Source organism: Corvus hawaiiensis, chromosome 20 (assembly GCF_020740725.1).
Source record: "Corvus hawaiiensis isolate bCorHaw1 chromosome 20, bCorHaw1.pri.cur, whole genome shotgun sequence".
Taxonomy (NCBI): domain Eukaryota; kingdom Metazoa; phylum Chordata; class Aves; order Passeriformes; family Corvidae; genus Corvus; species Corvus hawaiiensis.
Genome location: NC_063232.1, coordinates 4,015,860 through 4,034,135, shown reverse-complemented (window position 1 = coordinate 4,034,135; position 18,276 = coordinate 4,015,860). Strand labels below are relative to the sequence as shown.

The 18,276-nt window shown below is 43.1% G+C and overlaps 1 protein-coding gene across 2 annotated transcripts in view; it reads right to left on the bottom strand.

Annotated features, from left to right (window-relative positions):
* Positions 1–18,276, bottom strand: part of SSH2 (slingshot protein phosphatase 2) — an 88,216-nt gene that overhangs the window by 67,695 nt on the left and 2,245 nt on the right. Inside the window, exon 2 of one of the 2 annotated variants that reach the window (XM_048324339.1) lies at positions 9,951–10,048. The exons of the other annotated variant lie outside the window; for it this stretch is intronic. Coding sequence (XP_048180296.1) covers positions 9,951–9,962 — 12 coding nt within the window. The 5' untranslated portion in view covers positions 9,963–10,048. The remainder of the gene's footprint in view (positions 1–9,950; positions 10,049–18,276) is intronic. 2 annotated transcript variants of the gene reach the window in all.

Sequence of the window (18,276 nt, the reverse complement as noted above, 5' to 3'; positions counted from 1 at the left end):
ATATATCAAATTCTTTACATTGCTTAACCTGAATCTGTGTTCAACGGTATAATTACGAGTTGCAAATTATTACCTAGCATTTGTGAGAAAAATAACAACAAAAAAAAGGGGGTATCCAAGCAACTACATTGTACAGCATGTCTGGATGCAGCAGCATCTGCGTTGGCACTTGCAGGCTGCTATTGCGTAACCCTGGATTCAAGCAGGAGCACAGCCGGGGAGGCTCTGCTCTATTGCAGTGACATATCTAGAACAGAAGTGGCTGGTAGGGCTTTAACAGCAGGAGTTTAGACTCTAGATCAGAAGAGGAATTGGCAGCAAAGTCCCTTCACCTCTAGCCTCCATTTGGGTAAGGAAAAACCCCCAAGTGTTTCAGGCAAAACTTCAAAAGGAATTGCTGGGACAGCTTTCTGTGCATGCAGGACACAAAGCAGAGTCTGTGGAGAGCAGAGGGAAAGGAACGCCTGAAGATATTCCCTGGCAAGACACTGCAGAGAGAATCACAAGGTACAGAGCGTACTCCTTGTTCACATCCGCGGTCCCTGGGATGCACAACAGCCTCCCAGCTGCCCCACTTCTGGCAGGGGACCACTGCTGCTAAAACTGGGACATAATGGTTATTATAAACTACACAGAATCACTCACTTCTTCACAAAATACACCCAGGTATTAGTCTCATGTGGTTGGAATTAAAGCCAGAGCCATTTTCTTGCCTGACACAAGCTGGTTTATAGGCTCTCATACATTATTTCTCTACAGCAGAGTTCTGCCTACACTCTTACTGCACTCCATGCCTACAGCAACTGGAGATCCAAGGGTATAGGGAGTTTCTGAGGGACCAAAAGCAAGGCAGAAAATATAACACCTCCTCAACAGAGGCTGAAGAAAAAAAAGAAAAAAGGAAAATGAAGCTAGGGAGCAGAACAGGGTTTTCTGGATGAGTCAAATTCTAGCAGAACAATGTTGCATAACGAGTGCCCCTTGACTTTTGTTATTTCTCCTAGCCAGCTCCTCCAAAAATTTATTTGTTATTGTTTATTTGGGTATCAGTCCAAATTGCTGTGGGAGGAGAGAAAAGGAGAAGAGGATATGCTGTCGAGCTATTAATTCTAGCACTGTAGTCATTTAGCACTCTCCCACTATTAGCGAATCAGTGCCCTGTTTACTGCAACACTCTCTAGAGCCAGCCTGAAAGTTAAATACAAAACCAGATGTTAATTAGTCCCTTGCAAAAGTGACTCCAGCACTGTTTCTCCTCAGCCAGGATGAATTCTGCCTTTGCTTATTTACCCACTGCTCAGTCCAGACCAGCAGAGTTGTGTCACGTCTCTCTGGAACAGGAAGGAGCCAGGGAAGCAGGCACCCACCGAGCAGCACACAGCTGGGAGCATCACTGCTGAAACTTAAGCCTCTGCAAAACATTATATTGCAATAAAGGCCAGGCTGTGTCAAAAGCCAGGAGTGACTGTGGCCACCATCCATCCTCCCATTCTCCCAGGACAGAAGTCACTTTTCTACACGAATGCATCAGTAACAGGAGAAAAGCTGTACTCAAGCAGAATGTGGGGTTATGTTTGGTTATTTCCCCCTCTCAGGAAGGGAGCACCACTGGCAGAGGTTACAGCTTGACCTGTCAAAGGGACACACATACAGCCACCTGCCCTCACTCTGTGCCAAACCTGGCTGTTCCCTGGGGCAGGAATGGTTGAGGCAGAAGCTCACTGTCCAGAACAGCCTTTAACAGGACAGAAACACAGTGCTAAAGGCAAAGGAACCACACCAGTCTTGGCACAAGCCTGGATTTGCCTGACCCCAGGAAGTTCAATGGTTGTATCAGATTTGCAGCCCTGTGGTACTTGTCTGTATAATCCCAACCTCCTTTGTGCCATCTGTTTCCCCTTCGGCAGACTGGCCATTAGAGACTCAATGCTAAAACTCGTGTCTCCTTAGTAACAGGTTTTTGTTGATCTCTCCCACGCCTCCAAATCTTTCTATCAATCCAGTAATCTAGCAGGATTTTCCCTGCAGGGGATACATAACAGCATCAGCAGAAAAAAAAAATATATGGGATGACAGAAACACTTTAAGGCAAGGGTAGAAGGTGTAAAAAGGGAGTGCATGAAGCTACAAGAGTTACAAGTCGATGGAAACCAGATGTTCTCGTTATATTGGAGCAAGCCACCAACATACCTTCGAAGTGTCAGGTTTGAGAGCACATCAAAGCATCTGAGCAGTCAGTCCTTCACTAGTTTTTTTTGTTAAAGAGTTGCCAATTGTGAAAAATTTTCCATCAATACACAAATCTTCAGAGAAAACACCCTACATGAACCCTGCAGCCTTAAGACCATCTTCTCCAAGACCTCAAAGGTAAAAACACTGCCAATCTCAACGCTGTGCAGGTAAGGAAGGACTGTATTCTCAGTCTACAGAGACTGGCTCTCTTACTGCAGATTTTAAGTCACTGATTGCTGGCTGGTTTTGGTTCCTTAATCCTTAAATCCCCACACTCTCTTCTTGAGGTTAATCCAGTTAAAACTCTCCTTTCCCTTTGGCTAGTGCCTTGCATAAATAACCACCTGAAGAGCAGAGCTGCAGAAGCCAATGCTCGGAGTATGGCACTTCCCAGAACTCTGTCCCACTGCAAGAGACAGCGTAAAGTTCTTGCTGCTGCCTATGCCAGAAAAGGAAATCAAGATTAGCTAGGTAAGGGCAAAAGGCACTCCTTATGGATTGCTTAAATCAGCAGGAATCAATCATTCAGTCCAATCCAAATCCCACAGTTGCTTTCTGCCTTAAGATAACTAGAAACAGGTTTATGCTACACTAAGATAAAGCAGCCTTAAACCAGAGTAAGCCCTTATGCGAAAACCTCCTTTTTTTGGGAGGAAAGGAGAACTTGCCTTTGAGGTCAGCTCTAAATGAGCTACAATTATAGCCATATAGGCCATGTGGGATTTGGAAAAGCAACACGGATCAGTGAAAGAAAATCACCTCTGTAGACTCTGCCTGGCTGGTCTGGCCCAGGCAGCTCCCTTGGCACTGAGCCCGTAGGCAGGAGAGTGAAAGCAGCACTAGGACAGGGAGCCAGCCCTGACCCTCAGCCTGCCAGGAGAGGCCAGTGCCATACACAGTCCAGCACATGCAGACCACGAGGACGGTCTCACTGCGCACAAAACATCAACAGTCTGACCCAGCAATGATGTGTATTTGCTGAGTAGAAAAACAAAACACACCCAGTGAAAGAGGAATTTGACTCCTACAGTGCAGAGAAAGCCAGGACAAGTGAGTGAGTGAAAGTGTGTCCTTTCTGACAGGTGAGACCCTACCCACTTCCAGTGCCACTCGTTCCCGGGGTGAGAGCCCTGCACAATGCAGCACCATCCCCTGGGCAGGCGGTGAGTGGGTGCAAGAGAAAACCTTAAGCTAGGACAGTTTTTAGGTCAGCAACACAACCGACCACACGGATCCTGCCCCCGCAGCCCCCACGTGTATCTGCGTGTCTCATTCCTATTGTGAAGCTGGGCCAGACACTCCGAGGCAGCAGGCACTGCCTGCCAGAGTCAAAACACTACACATGGGCTCCCTGGTGCTTGCCAAGCTCTCCAAGCCATGCACTGGAGCCAGGACTCGGACCATAAGCTCTTTGTGTTCCTGGTCATTCACAACCAAGAGAAAGAGAAATCTGGTTTTGAGGGCTGTTTATCAGCCTAATGCTTCCAAGATCCTCAGTCTCGAGAGCAGAGAAAATGAACAGCCCCCTCAGCTGGCTGCCTAACCAAAGAGACAGCAAGCAGGACATGCATGCTGCCTCCCAGGGTAAAGCAGTCACACTGAGGTGAGGAGTGTGGGGTAGGAGGACAAAGCAAGGAGCCTGCACAGCTCTGCAGTGCAGCACGTTTCGAACTCCATTCACGCAGATACGGAAAGCCGCCGCTCGGTCTCTGGTGCGTATTTAAATGCTCATTCTGAATGGCCGATTAGTCAGAAGTGGAATGTTTCTGCATTCACGGACGAGCTATTCTAAGATTACATTATACTCTCTGCTTCCATTAATAGGTACAAATAAAAAAAAGGAAAGGCGTTACACCCAGCGATGCATTTGTCTCAGACTTGAGTGTTGCATGTCCAAAGTCCCAGCGCCAGCACAGGGAAGTTGATGAGTTCTGTTACTGACAGGCAACGTTCTTCTTCACAACTCCAGAAATCACCCAGGCTTGCCAAATCTTGACAGAACAAGTCAAATCTCTGGGTTCACTGGCCACCTTTGCTGCAGGCCTGTCAACCTGCATCTTCTAGAAACCTCTGTGGAAGTCACCAAACTGAAAGAAGTTAAACCAGCCTGGAGCAGCATCTCATGTGCCCTGCTGCTCCAGAGGAGGCTGACCCAGATACTTTCACTCCAGACACCACTTTCCCTGCTCATGTTGCTCCCCAGCGCTGCCTTCACTCAACCATAACCTCTGCACATCTATACCCCTCCAGTGCCTCTGGATCCCATTCTAGGCCCTGAAGGACCACAGATATTTGACAAGCTGAAAGTTCACAGGAATTCATTTGGGAGAAAATCGAGAACTCTCAGGTTTTTTAAGCTAACAAAACTCAAATCACTAAATGCTGTTGAGCTTTCATGAAAAACAAAGGCAGTTTTAGGGAAAATACACATTTACATTTGGCCAAGACCAACCCCTCCCAATCTCTCCTGCATGTGCTAGGAATGCAGCTATATCCGTAACATTCACACACAATCATCCATCAACTCCTACATCCAGATTTGTTTCTTCCACCCTCTCCAAGCCTGGACTGCGATATCAGTGTTTGATCAGTGTGGTTTTCTGAGAGGGGAATTGGAGGAGTTAAGAAGGCAAGCATGGATGCAAACATTTTGCCAAACACCACACAGAAGTTCCATGCCAATGCCACAATGGATATTATTTTAAATCCAAAAATCAATAATCTTAACACAGGGCAGATTGAGTAGAGTCAGTTTTCTGTCAAATGTTTTGCTTTCACTAACAGGTTTATTCAGATCATTTTGAAGATCAAAACCACAGAATCCAACAGGTACAGGTATAATAAATCTCATTAAAAGCAGAGCAGGTCAGCCCTCTGATGAACTTAAGCTGTAGATCCTTCTAATGCTCTTGCAGAAAGCTTGGGTGACCAGCCAAACGAGGATTCCCTCAGCTCACAAATCCACATCTTCTGAGCCAAGTGGAAATACTGTATGAGCTAAGGAAAACAGAGTTTTGTGTGTGGGTTGGTTTTTTTTTAAAACAATGTGAAGAGAAAGCAAAATGTCTCAAATTATGCAGCAAAAATAAGAGTCAGAGCTGAAAATAAAATCCAACTTGGAGGAAAAAAGGTGATATAAAAACATTGTATTAAACCAATGTTACTTTGATGTTGGATTCCAATCTAAAGAAATTCTTAGCCCACGCAGACATAACAACTACAAAAAAACCCTAATAGTATGGGAACTGTATAGAGTACAGCTCTGCTGAAACATGATTTACAAAAATGCAGAGGGGGAAATGCAGAGGACTGAACAGCAGTGGCAGCACATACACATATATGTGTGTATGTGTGTTTATCTATATATATATATGTGAAAAACAGCATTACATGGTGTCAGGAAAATAAATAGAAGGATGTCCAAATGCTGGAAAATGCTGCTTAAAACAAACCTAATATGAATTCTGACCTTGAGTCCTCAGTCCTGGGAGGGCTCTGCTTCCCCTGGACACAGACATCACAGGCAGGCAGTGGGACAAGGAGCTGGAGACTCACTGACAGCACTTTTAGTGCTCCAAAACTTTGGCCATTGTGAAGAAACCAAAACTTCTTGGCACAGATGCAGTCATTTCAACTTTGTTCATTTTACTGCAGTAATAAAGATACTGCTTTACAGATGCCACAGTTGATACATGCAAAAAATGTGGATCAGAAAGACAGTTTCTAACTTTCTCAGTTAAAGCACACCCACCCACCAAGGATTAAAAAAATCTCTTCCCCCAAGATGCCAAGATATTTCTTTTACCAAAGCATTGGGTTTTCCTGGTTTTTAACAAGGATAGTAAGAGAAAAACTCAGCTTCTAATGCAGAAAACACTTCTGTGAAACTATGGAAGAGGCAGAAAATCCTGGGTTGCATTTAACTAGGGAACAAGGTCACAAATTAAGCAGTCTGAGAATTTCTGGTAGCTTAGCCCTGAATTAGCTCCCCCACCATTTTTTTTTGTCTCCCAACCCCCTCCACTACTTAGCTTAAAATGCAAGACCAACAAGAACACATGATACAGCCTGCATTGGTATGGGCAAATAAATATATGGCTAAAGTCACAGCAGCACATTCTTCAGAGCTCACAAACCATCACATGACAAACATCACAAGAAGTCAATTTACTAAACTCAATTTAAACTTGAAGAAGTTAATAATAATAAAAAAAACCACAATGGGAATGTCTTTTAAAAAGGGAGAAGCTGCACTTGAAAAGAGAGCAACAAACAACAAAGCCAAGATCAGCTCTCATGTTATTTGAAACTTTTGATTTCTAGTGCTACACATGCAAGCCAGTATTGCTTACAAGTCCCAGATAAATACTTGTAGTTACACAGCTTACAGCAAATAAAAAAGCTGACCAGCAGCTTATCAATAAGTGAAGACCTTATCAATAAGCCTCTCACAAACATACAAATACTGAATTTTATTGCAAGTACTTGAGCTAAATCTTTTCTGATTCCACGTCTGAAAACCAGCAGCCTGTTCATTTGCTATAAAGCTTATAGGTACAAGTGACTTTTTTTTCAAGAAGAAGACGTGCAAGGCACAATCCTCCTTAGCTGTCACAAAATATTGACAGCTGTTCAGAACACACACAAGCTCTGCTTCCAGCTCCAAGCAGACAAATGGAAATAAAAGCCAAACTGCCTCTTAACAAGATGTCATTGTACAAACTGATGTTCATGCTTTACCTGTATTGATTTCTGTACCAGGACAAAAGATTTTGTTTTTTCATTTCATAAGAGCCATTTTCATTGGAAAAGTCTCAAAGCTATACTAACATTTTATCCTGACAATTTAATTAGGGATCGGTCCAATTCTAGTGCTAAACATTCAGGGATCCTGAAAGCTCTTAACTGTTTAAAAAGGTTGCAGTGATCTGCAGGGCCATCATCAAACAGATCACTGTAGACTCATCCTTGGGATTAAGTCATCTCTATTTGTGAGCCCTTATGTGATGATCTGTTACAGAGCGTAAGTACTGCATGAAAGCCTCTTCAAGGCCTTCACCACCATCTGTGAATTACATTATTAACAATGGTATGAACTTCCTAAGAGCATCTGGTTCTCTCCCCACCCCCTTCTCAAATCACTGGGAAGAGCTCTTCAGTATCAAAACAGGCACAGGCAAAGCTGTTTTCCTCTTTTCCATGCTTCCCTACCTCCTCCCACCCTTCAGCAGCAGAGGATAGATGGGGCTCAGCTCTCCATTTCCATGCCCTGCATGTTTTCTGCACAACCCTTGTTACTGTTAAATAAAGATGGACTAAAACAACTCCATGATGTGTGTACCACAGGCATTTTGCTGGGAAAAGCGGAAGTTTATTTCATGGTTTTGCAGAGGCAGCATCTGAAGCATGCTCAGAGCTGTGCTGAGGCACAACGGGGACTGCACAGTCCCACCCCACAACTCACTTCCCACCAGGACAATTCCTGACATTAACCAAAGCCAGGCAGCAGCCACTCAGCCAGCTTCAACAGTTACTGCTGTAGCAATAACTTTCTAGATGCAAAGAAGTATTTTGTTATCCCAATTCTTCTCCCACCAAGGATGTTTCAGAAGTTTATTCTGAAATCATGCCAGCTTCTTGTAAACAAGAAGGAGGAAGAAGCAGCATCACCCGGTACACTGGAGCACACTCCCCGCTGAACTTTGCACAGAGTTCACATCAACCAGCCTCCTTGGCTGCTCTACAGGATCATTTACTCTTGCAGGAACAGAGCATTCCTATCTTGTTCTCTACTGCTTGCTCTTCAAACTCAGCTTCTCCTCTTGCTCTATAAGTAGGGCTCCTCGTTGCCTCAACTCTCTGGGCTCATCAGCAGCCGTTTTTCCATTCTGTTTTGCACAATATCATTCTTTAGTTGCACAACAGTTTGCAATTCAGGCATCGTTACAGCCCTGTAACAGACAGCATCTTCCTCTGTCTTAAGTTAGCAGCAGTGTTTCTTGAAAGAAAAGAGCAACATTATGGGCAGCTCCATAAAGACTTGTATTCAGAAGGAAACAGAATCCAAAGCTAACAATCCTGCAATGTGCAGTAACAGGCAGAAAATACTGGGCGGGGGGGAGGAAGACAAAACTGTTTATGCACATATGCACACAAACCCTTCTAACAAACCGTTTCGCTTATGCCCATGTTTCAAATAAACAAATAATCACACACATGTTGAGGTGCTCGGACAGTTGCATCTAGAAGGTGCTACTACTGTAATTAAAGGTAAATACAAAATTTCTCCAAGTTTATAATATAATAGGCAAGTGTTTGGGGTCACCATCAGTCCAGTGCTGCCCCAATCCATGCTCTTTGTGTGGGTTTTAAGAGGAAGTCTGCAGTTACTGCTGACCTCAAACTACAGGAGGGGAGGAAGCTTCCCAGGGCCGTTCTGCCAGGGTTTAATCTCATTATGGTCACTCAGCTTTGGAGTCAGGCAGGTTGAGATGAAGATGGACCACTACCCAAACTCCTGGGAAAGCACAGGGCTCTGGTTTTACACAGCCATTTAAAAAAATCAAGGGAGCCACAAGAAAATTAAGCAAGTTTTATGAGTGGCTTTAGACAGATGGTTTGACAACAGAATCTTGTCTTATTCCCTACAGTTTATTGGGAGTGGTGTAGGGAGAAGAAAAGTGAAGAAACTGGCAAGTCTTAGAGCAAATTAGTGGCAATTAGAGATAGGCTCTGCCAAGCCCAGCTCCCAGCATACAGTGGGAGCACAGCATCGTATCAACAGGATCTTTATAACACTAGTATCTGGAATGGTAGCAACTAAAATGGGAACGAATTCCCATCTTTCAAACAGTATGTACAGGTGACCATGTAATCAAATTAATTAATATTTTGTTAAATCAGTGCATTGAATATTATCCGATGAGCTCATTTTTGGAGGCAGTTCAATGCCTCACTTCTAGGACTGATGTCAGTGTCACATGCTTGGAGAGGATCAGTCTGCAGCTGGATATTTTAAAGCCTTCTATTAGGAGCACAGAAAAGTCAGCGGATTTCAACAGCATCAACTAATGAATTTTTGTTTTATCACAACAGTTTAGTCACCAGACCCCACTCTCAATATCTCTGTGAGAATATCAGGCCATTTCAGACACTAGACGGAAACCGAAGAGTGCAGCAATTGAGTTGTTTCAACAGAGAAAGTTGTGTTTCAACAGAAAAGGAAATTAACAAAAAGACAAGAAACAGGAAACTCTGATTCTGACTTGCTCCTGATAAAATAATTAACCTTTGAGAAACTAAACTCAGCAGCTGTAAAAATACATAAACAAACAAACAGTAGCAGAGCAAAGGGTGTTGAGCATCAGTAGCACAAATGCTCCAAGCAACAACATTCAACCCTGAGTTCAAATCCCATTCACTCACAGACCAACTGTGATGTCATCTTTTATTCTGACATAATGCAGGATGTCACTGAAGTTCAGTGGCAAGTGTTCATGCAGGATCTGTGAAGTCTCCGCACTTTGATGCTCGCTGCTTGCACTTTGTACTAACAAGCAGGAACAGATTTGCATTACACAAATAAGCAGTGTCTTTATTGTGCAACCGCATGCGACTTTTTTGGAGAAAAACAATGCTCAAATACAAGGAGTGCTGTGTGCATCAGGCTGCAGAGTGGGTGGCAGTGATGTTGTCAGAAAGCGCTCAGCACCGCTTACCTCCACACCCATTGACTTCAGCAGAAGGCTACATACGAAAAGTCTCTGAAGATGAAGCTGAAGTGTTCCCTAACCCATGGCGCTGTCCATACACTATACTTAAGAAAGAGACAAAACAAAAACCACAGAAGTGAAGCAGCATGAAATTGCAGGGTTTGGGTTTTTACTTTTTAAAGACTCTTGCAGTCCCTGTTCCATTTAAGAAACCCATCAGTTGTGAGCAAGCCCTTCCCCATACTGCCTGAGCCTTTGCCATGTCTGGAGTGTAGGATGAGAACCATGGTGTTTAATGCACGTTTAGAGTGCTCCCAGAAGACCTTAGATGAAGATGCCTTTAAGTTTCATGGGCAACTCAGCTGTTAAATTGTTCAGTGAGGCTGCCTACGTTAGTCAGGGGCTGTACCAAACACAGAGACCGCACATACAGCACAGGACATGAGCCATTTTAAAGATCCCTGGGAGCTTCTCTCCATAAAGTTCACAAACTGTGCATCTGTTTCATGGACAGTTCGGTTCACCCTCACCCAGGCTACTAATTTAATTTGTAATAGTTTGAAGAACAGGAGAGTCAAGGGCACGAAGCCCTAAACCTCCATGAACATGAAGCCCCACACACAGGATTGCAGAGCAAGGAGCTGCTCAGATCCCTCCAGAGGAACTGGCAGAGACCAGGTATTTGAACTTCAGCGTGTGACAGACCCTCCTTGCACTCTGTGAACTTACAGGTGGATAAATGGGTTTGGTGCACAGGCCGCAGATGGGGTCAGGGAAGGCTTCTATAACCAAGACAAACTCACAGTACTCCTAGCAGTTAACTCCAGAGGCGTGTGACTATTTTCAGATAGTAGCTTTTATCCCAGCTGAAGAAAGAAGAGACTAAAGGAAATAACAAGATCCTTACATGTCCAAGCTCTTATTTAGCTGCTTGTGGTTGAGCAAGGCATTCCCTCTCATTTTAAGATGAGGCTTATAAATTTAGTGTACCTCAAAGATTTTAAAGTGAGCAGAATGCATCCTTCATTCCAGACTATCCCATCTGCAGCCAGAATTCCTCCACACAGAATTCCTTTTTTTTTCAGAGGTTTGAAGCTATTTGGCAGTTGTATGAAGCTCGGACCAGCCTGCACATTTCTCTCTCTCTCCTTTATTTTTTAAATTTTAGACTTAATGTAGCATGTACTCTCAGAAAGCTTTACAATGCAGCCTTTTGTAGTTAACTTGCTCCAAGCTGGGCCACTGCCAGGTTGTTATCAATGACATTTTAAGGCAGATGAATGAAGTTCTTATTACGGTGACAAGCAGAATTGTGATATGGCACATGCATACAGTGAAAGAAGAGAGCTTGCTATTAGTTTGTCAGGTTAATAAATAAATAGCGATTTCATGAATAAAAGCCTTTTATTAGGAAACAAATGAACAAAATTAATATTTATAAAGCTTTAGTGGTTTAGAGCACCCTTTAAAATAAGATTATTCATTTCAGTCACAGCCACCACCATGGATTAGAGATTCTTGAACACAGCTTCCCCTCCTAATTCTCTTATCATAGCAATGCAAGGCAGAAGCAAAGCTCTGCCTTCTGAACTGTTCAGCCCAGACTCAGTTTGAGATTGACAATATTGAAGGCCCATGACAGCAAACATTTCTGTTACATCTTCAGGACTGCACCTGTTGGAAGAACTGTTGGTTCCTTATCACAGCAGGAAGTTCTCACGTTTTACACAGCATGCTTCCACACCACACAGAGCACTGAACCCGTGCCAAGCCACGAAGAGCAACGCTCCACATTAGACAAACTACCAGCACTCAGCCAGGAAATCACTCCCCATCTGCCCCAAGGAAAGAGTCTGCACTAAAGCCCCACTGGTATCTCTCATCCTTCAGGATTCTTCAGCATCTCCCACAGCATGTGCAAAGAATGTTCACCACCAAAGTGAAGTTTAAGAAGTGAAGTATGTCCAGGATGTCCCACTTCACAGTGAGCAAATGAAATTCTGACACGCACAGATCGCTTCTCACCTCAAGCTGTTTTTGCCACGTACTCACTTTGGCTCAAGGCATTCTGTGCTCTTCTGTCCTCAAATCAAACTTGCAAGTTTAAACTTTAAACAAGATGAGTAATTTTGGGTTGGGTTTTGTGGGGCTGTTTTGTAGCGAGGGGGCTCTTTAGTTTTGGTTCTTTTGGGGTTTTTTACTACTTTACTTTTTAAAATGGGGCACTTCTCAAATTCAGGACCAAGATGTAAGCAAGTGCTCAAGCTTAAAAAATTTATTTTGGCTCATGCCATCTTCTCCTCAAATATTAAAAAAAGGTTCTCAAACTTTTCCCTTCTCCTCAAGGCAAAGTCGAGTTTGAAATTCCTCAGTCGTACGAGAACCAGATAGAAACTGCCCCAAAATAACCATCTCAGCCATGTACAGTCAAGATGAACATATCTAAGTTAAACACAGCTTCCTCCCCAACAGAGCAGTTTCTGGTTTATGTGTAAAGGAGAAAAAATTCCACTTCAAGGACCAGAAGTGTGGGTTGCAGAAGCATGTGGCACAGTTGTTATCTTTGCAGCATGAAGCACAAGTTGAAACCAGGGATCTGTAAAGTGTATGTGAAAAATATTCATTTCACCCACTGAGACTATGCAAACTCTATTCCAGTCATACTATAAACGTTAACTAGTAGTACCTTCCCTTGCCTTAAAGTATCCTACAGCTATGCCCAACTTTTGGGAAGGGGGTTGAAAATATGCTCTGCTCATATTGGTTTTCACTTATAATTTCTTATTTGAGATTCAGGAGCAGAGCAGAAGCTGCACAGAAGGACAATTCCCTCCCAGCACCAAGACAGCCACACAGAGAAGTGCTGAGGGATGCAGTGGCAGGCAAACACTAAAAGCAAGAGATAATATATTAGTATTTGATTCCATGTGCAACTGTACTGACAACTTTATGCAATATTAAACTCGACCCACACTACAGAGGTAGCTGCTGTCTCAAGATTCATTAAGAGGTGGAATTCAGGCTTACACATTCTATTAACTGCTGCAGAACCAAAATACTACCAAGGAGGAAGAAACACCACAAAGAACAGAAAGTTCTAAGTTGTCCTGTTTCACTTCACTTTTTGAAGTCACAAGCTTGCTCCCCCATGTAAGCTGAAACAACTCAGCTGAAAAAAACAACAGAGCAAACTCCCAGTAACGAAACTCACTAGATGTTCCAAAAGAAAAATATTTGTTCAGAGAGTGAATTAAATCGTTGTCAACCATTCTGCAGTGTGAAAGGGCAAAGGGGAGGGCTGTCATTTCAACCTTTGCACTTCACTCAGGAAGACAATATAGCACCTAGGTAGTTGTTTCCTACCACATCTTGAAGCACTGTATTTAAATACAGTGGTTACAGCATCTCTGAAGAACATGCCCAGAGCTGTTTGTCTTTAAACTATTTAAAACTGTTGAGGAGGACTTCGGAAAGCAAAACAAAAGCAGAAAGACAACAACAGAAACAAAGAACAAAAAAAGAATCAATCCTTATTCCAGAAACACCTTTATCTCGTCACCTAGCATTTCCTCTTGTACCTAGGTTTAGCTCCTGTCCGTAGGTCAGAGAGCTGAGTCACTTCCCTGCCTGCCCCACAGCTACTCGTGAGCTAAATTTTCAGTGTGACACCCTGTTTCCTATTGAAGATGCTCCAGGACTCAGAACTACTGCAAGGGAACAGCAGGCTCCAAAGGATACCTGCTACTGTACAATAAGCTCAGAGACATCAGCTGACTCTCTGCGGTCCATTCAGGAGCTTCAGAGACCTGTGGGAAACTCCATTTTTAGATGGATTGAGTGAAAGGGTTGGTCCTGCGCCATTCTGAAGAGTCAGACTACCTCTAACTACCAACCAGCTCTCCTTTGGAAAGCAAAGCATTTTACACATGCAAGGCACATGCCCTATCCCTCCCTCTCATCATCGTGTAAAAAGGGTAGAGATGAAAAGCCTGACATACTTTGTTTCAGGGGTTTTTTTTCTGAAGAATCCTAATGTACACATTTCTCAGATGTCAGCTGTTGAAGCTAAAGCAAGCCAGTTGAACAAGTCTTAAAAGTTCTTGCTGCAATTTAAAATATGATAGCTCTGTACATCAAAACAGAAGGGACATGGTAGCAGCCAGTGAGAATAGGACAGCCACAGTTCCCTGGTACAGGACTGGCTTTCCACATCAAAATTCACTCTTTGGATATTTAATTAAGTTACAAGTTGCAGACCAACTCCTGAGACAACATCTCCGGAATTTACTTCTCCAAGATCCCCTGTGCTTCTCCATTTGCAGAGCAGTGGAAAGCTCAAGCACCAAAGCCACCTCCTGGGCTGTGGTATGAGCTCAGAACAGAGACAGTATGATCTGCGATAAAACACCTCTTTCAAAACAGGTCAGATGAAATATTCTAACGTCTTTGATTACTTCAATACAAGGAATTTACACTGTGGCCTTAAGTTCCCCAGTAATTTCACCCTGAAACAGCCCCCACCAATACAGTAACTTCATTATTTCCATGAAGCCTCAGTTTAGGAGTCCCTTGGGAGGAAGAGGAGGAGCAGTGCACCCAAGAGAAGCGAGTCGCCACAAGCACAAGGCGTTTCAGCGAGTGGAGTGCCACGGGCGTTCCATTTACCGGGGCCATAAGGAGTTCACGTCACAGGGCATTTGCCAGGAGTTTCATGATCGCTGGCATGCACAGCAAGGGTGCGTCTCACCATGGAAGCAACAAGCTGTTAAACTGTGTGACTCATCTCACAGCAACGTTTTCTGCCTTCCGAGAGGAGAGCAGCCTGCAATGAGCAACGCTGATAAGATGCATATTCAGAAGAATTATATTTGGGCAAAAAGCTACTGACACATTCAAACCCGTATATACAGAAACCTGCCCAAATGCTGACTAAAACACGTGAACACACGCTGCAATATTTTAGTATTGTGATAAGACATTTTGCAGATGGTTGGGTTGACAGTAATTTAATCAATTTATATGGCCCAAAAATGGTTTTCAGCCTCCACAATTTTTTATCCCTTTAAACAAAGTGCTCTGGGAACAGCTTCCAGCCCAAAAGTAAGAAAAAGTGCCTGCCTTGTTTAAATCACTGGCTACTTCCAATAGGTATCACTTCTTTTTTCTCCTACTTCCAAGATTCCCCTTCTATGCAAAAGATATGAGCTTCATTGTCGCTACCTAATAATCAAATTAAAAGGACACTCAGGCAAATCAATGGCACAGAGAGGAGATATCTTTAATTCAGTGGCTGAACTAAACAACTGGAACACCTGGAGCAGGCAGCTGACCAGCCTAAGTGCTCTTGAGTGGCAGGGCCAGTTCATATGAAGGCAGCACTGGTCACAAACCAGCAGGTCCATTTGTACCTCTTGCTACTGGCATCAGCAAGAGTCAGACGCGAAGACTGCAAAGCCTTCAACAGCCCCCTCGCTTCAGCTGCTCCCGGGAGGATGTGGTTTGTTGTGACTGAAGAATGAAACCTTGAGCTGCAGGCTGTGATCAGGGAGCAGCTACACTGAGCTAAGCTGCCCAAAGGCTATTTTCCTTTTTTTTTTTTTTTTTCATTTCCCAAGACAGAAGAGTTACAGCTTTAGATCTTTCAGGATTTTTTCCAGTAACTGGAAATCCTCAGGCATTACCCCTGCATAAAGGCAGCTCTCTTACAGTAAAATATTTCCAGCAGACTGCTTTGTGGATGGCAGTGTCCACTCAAAATAGCATTTTCCACTTAAATAAACATGCCACTGGCTCCCAGAATGGCTGTAGATGCTACTGTACCCTGTCCTTTTCAACTTAATTTTCATTTCTTAAACAGCAAGAATCAATACTGGTCAGATAATGACTCACTACAGCATCACAAGCTATTTGCATTTTCAAATTACAAGCTCCTTTTCAAAACACAAGAATTTATGTGCCACTGGAACTCAAGAGGTGAAAACTGAAATCAAGCTATCATTGAGATATGCTACAAAAGAAGTTAGATCCCTTAAAAAAAAATATTTTCATGCACTCTGCAAGTTTTAAGAATGTTTCTCTATGGTTCTCAGCGAGGCTCCAATTCCACTGTCATCATCCTTCTTCTCAGCTGCAAATACTGTCCTCACCTCTAAGGGGACATTGCATTTCATGCACATCCTAGAGGAAACCTGGTAAGTGTGTATACAACAGGCAGCAGATATTCCAGAGAAGGACAAGTCTTCTGTCACAGTTTAACCATCAAACTGCTTTAGGAACAGGAGAGTCTTGTCACACATGAATGCATTTACACACACAAAAATTATCTGTGCTCCAACAGCCTGGTCTTGTCCAGCTGGAGAGAAATCATCTTTTAACAACACAGCATCACACCCAGCAAGAGATGGAGGCCTTCTGGTTCCCTCACAGGACTTTCAGCAGAAGAAGTTTGAAAGACAGGAAGTTACAGATCACCTCACTGAAACAGTTTTATCTCCCAAATGGTGACAGCTGGCACCAGAGGAAACAGGTACCTGTAGGGCACTACAAGATTTGCCTAAAGCAGGAATCAGCTCAATCTTCTGTGCCACTGCCTCCAAAAACTTCAGTTTTCAGAATGAACTCTGGCTATACCTGAAAGACATCAGCTGAAGAAAACCAAAAAACAACAGACGATCATTAATGATCAGAGCATCTTTAAATATTAGGCATCCCTAAGTATTTCATAAGAAGCTTCAGATCTCCCAGCTACATTGTAGTTGCCTCTAAAAATCAACTCTCCATAACCTTATCCATGCAGCAGCAATCAAGACCTTAATTTATTAAAAAAAAAAAAAAAAAGGAAAATAGAAAAACAAGTTCTACGTGAGATAGACTGGACTTATCAATGATGAAGTAAACTAAAAATTACCACATTGTTTAACAGCAATTACAGGACTAGAGGTAGAGAAATGTTGTATTTAGCTTCCCCATAAAGAAGTGGGGAAAATATTTCCTGTATGTTCTACCAGCAAGGAGCTTCCAAGCACAACATCACAGACACTCCCAAACACATTTCCAGGACTCTACTTCCTGCTCAAGCTGTTCTCCTAGGATTAAGGAGGGGAAGTCCAATGGTTTAAGTTTTAACTTGCTTTAGCATATTTTTTTTCCCAAACTGCGCATTTTAGAACAATATATAAACAGCATATCCTCTCTTTTTGGGTCAGTCGGTCCCTTCCAATAAAAGCATATTGTCTCCCTGAGGGTGGGGAAGATAAGTGAACTGTGAGAGCAGCCAGGGCCAGACTGCCTGCCCAGCTTCTTCACTTCTCAGGAAAGAGATATAATAAACAAAAGGAAAACAGCACTTTCCAGAAATTAGATACAATTTTGTGGTAACTGCATAAAAATACTTTAAAAGGCCAAGTTTCAATAGATTATTTCCCAATACAGGTAATTATCAGCCAAGAACTGCCTTGAACAACAACACATTAGCATTAGCACCAAGGAGCTCATGGCATCTTTGTATTTTACTGTAGCATGGTCCTGTCTGCCACCACTTTCTGTGAACATGGCACATCAGAAGACAACTGTTCTGCTGTAAGAATTGAAGACTGCAGTCTTATTTCTCAAGAGTGACTGCATAACCAAAGGCCAAAACAAACAGCAAAAGTCTGGACAGACAATTAAAGGAATTTTACAAGTCATCAAGCAACCAGAGGGCTGTAAATGTATAATCAACACTTTGCATGAACTACCCTGAAATGAATGCTCATGAGATGCTCTGTGGCAATGAGAACAAGATAAAAACCTATAAATAAAAGCCATCCAATTTCAGTGATTCAGATCAGCTATTCCCCTGAATCCGTAAGAGCCAATTATAACAGTTTATAGGGCACACTTAATGTGAAAAATCCAGTTTGAGGACACCAATTTCACCCTTTCTCCTTGTCTGATAAGTTTATCTCTGAAGCAAAAAGACATCCAGCAATTTAAAAAGAGAATCCATTTCTGTCCTCAAAATTCTTAGTGCCCTGGAAACAGAATTAGACTTAGCCATATGCTTGCACACTGACACACTTCTCCCTTGCCCACAAGTTGAAGCAGCAAAGTTCCAGCAGTTACCAGATAATCTTTGCTCAGAAACAGCAAGGATACCCTTATTCTACTCATAAAATTATTCAGAGAGATGAGCTGTCGTGTAAGGAGGTAACTTGGAGATAGTCACCGGTCTGTATAGAAGGAAGTTACCGTCAGTTTACAACAGATTGGTTGACACAATTGGACTTAAAAGAATCAAGTCCTCCTGCTGCAGTTGACAGGGGTCCACGAGAATGGCAAGCGTGGCAGGCTC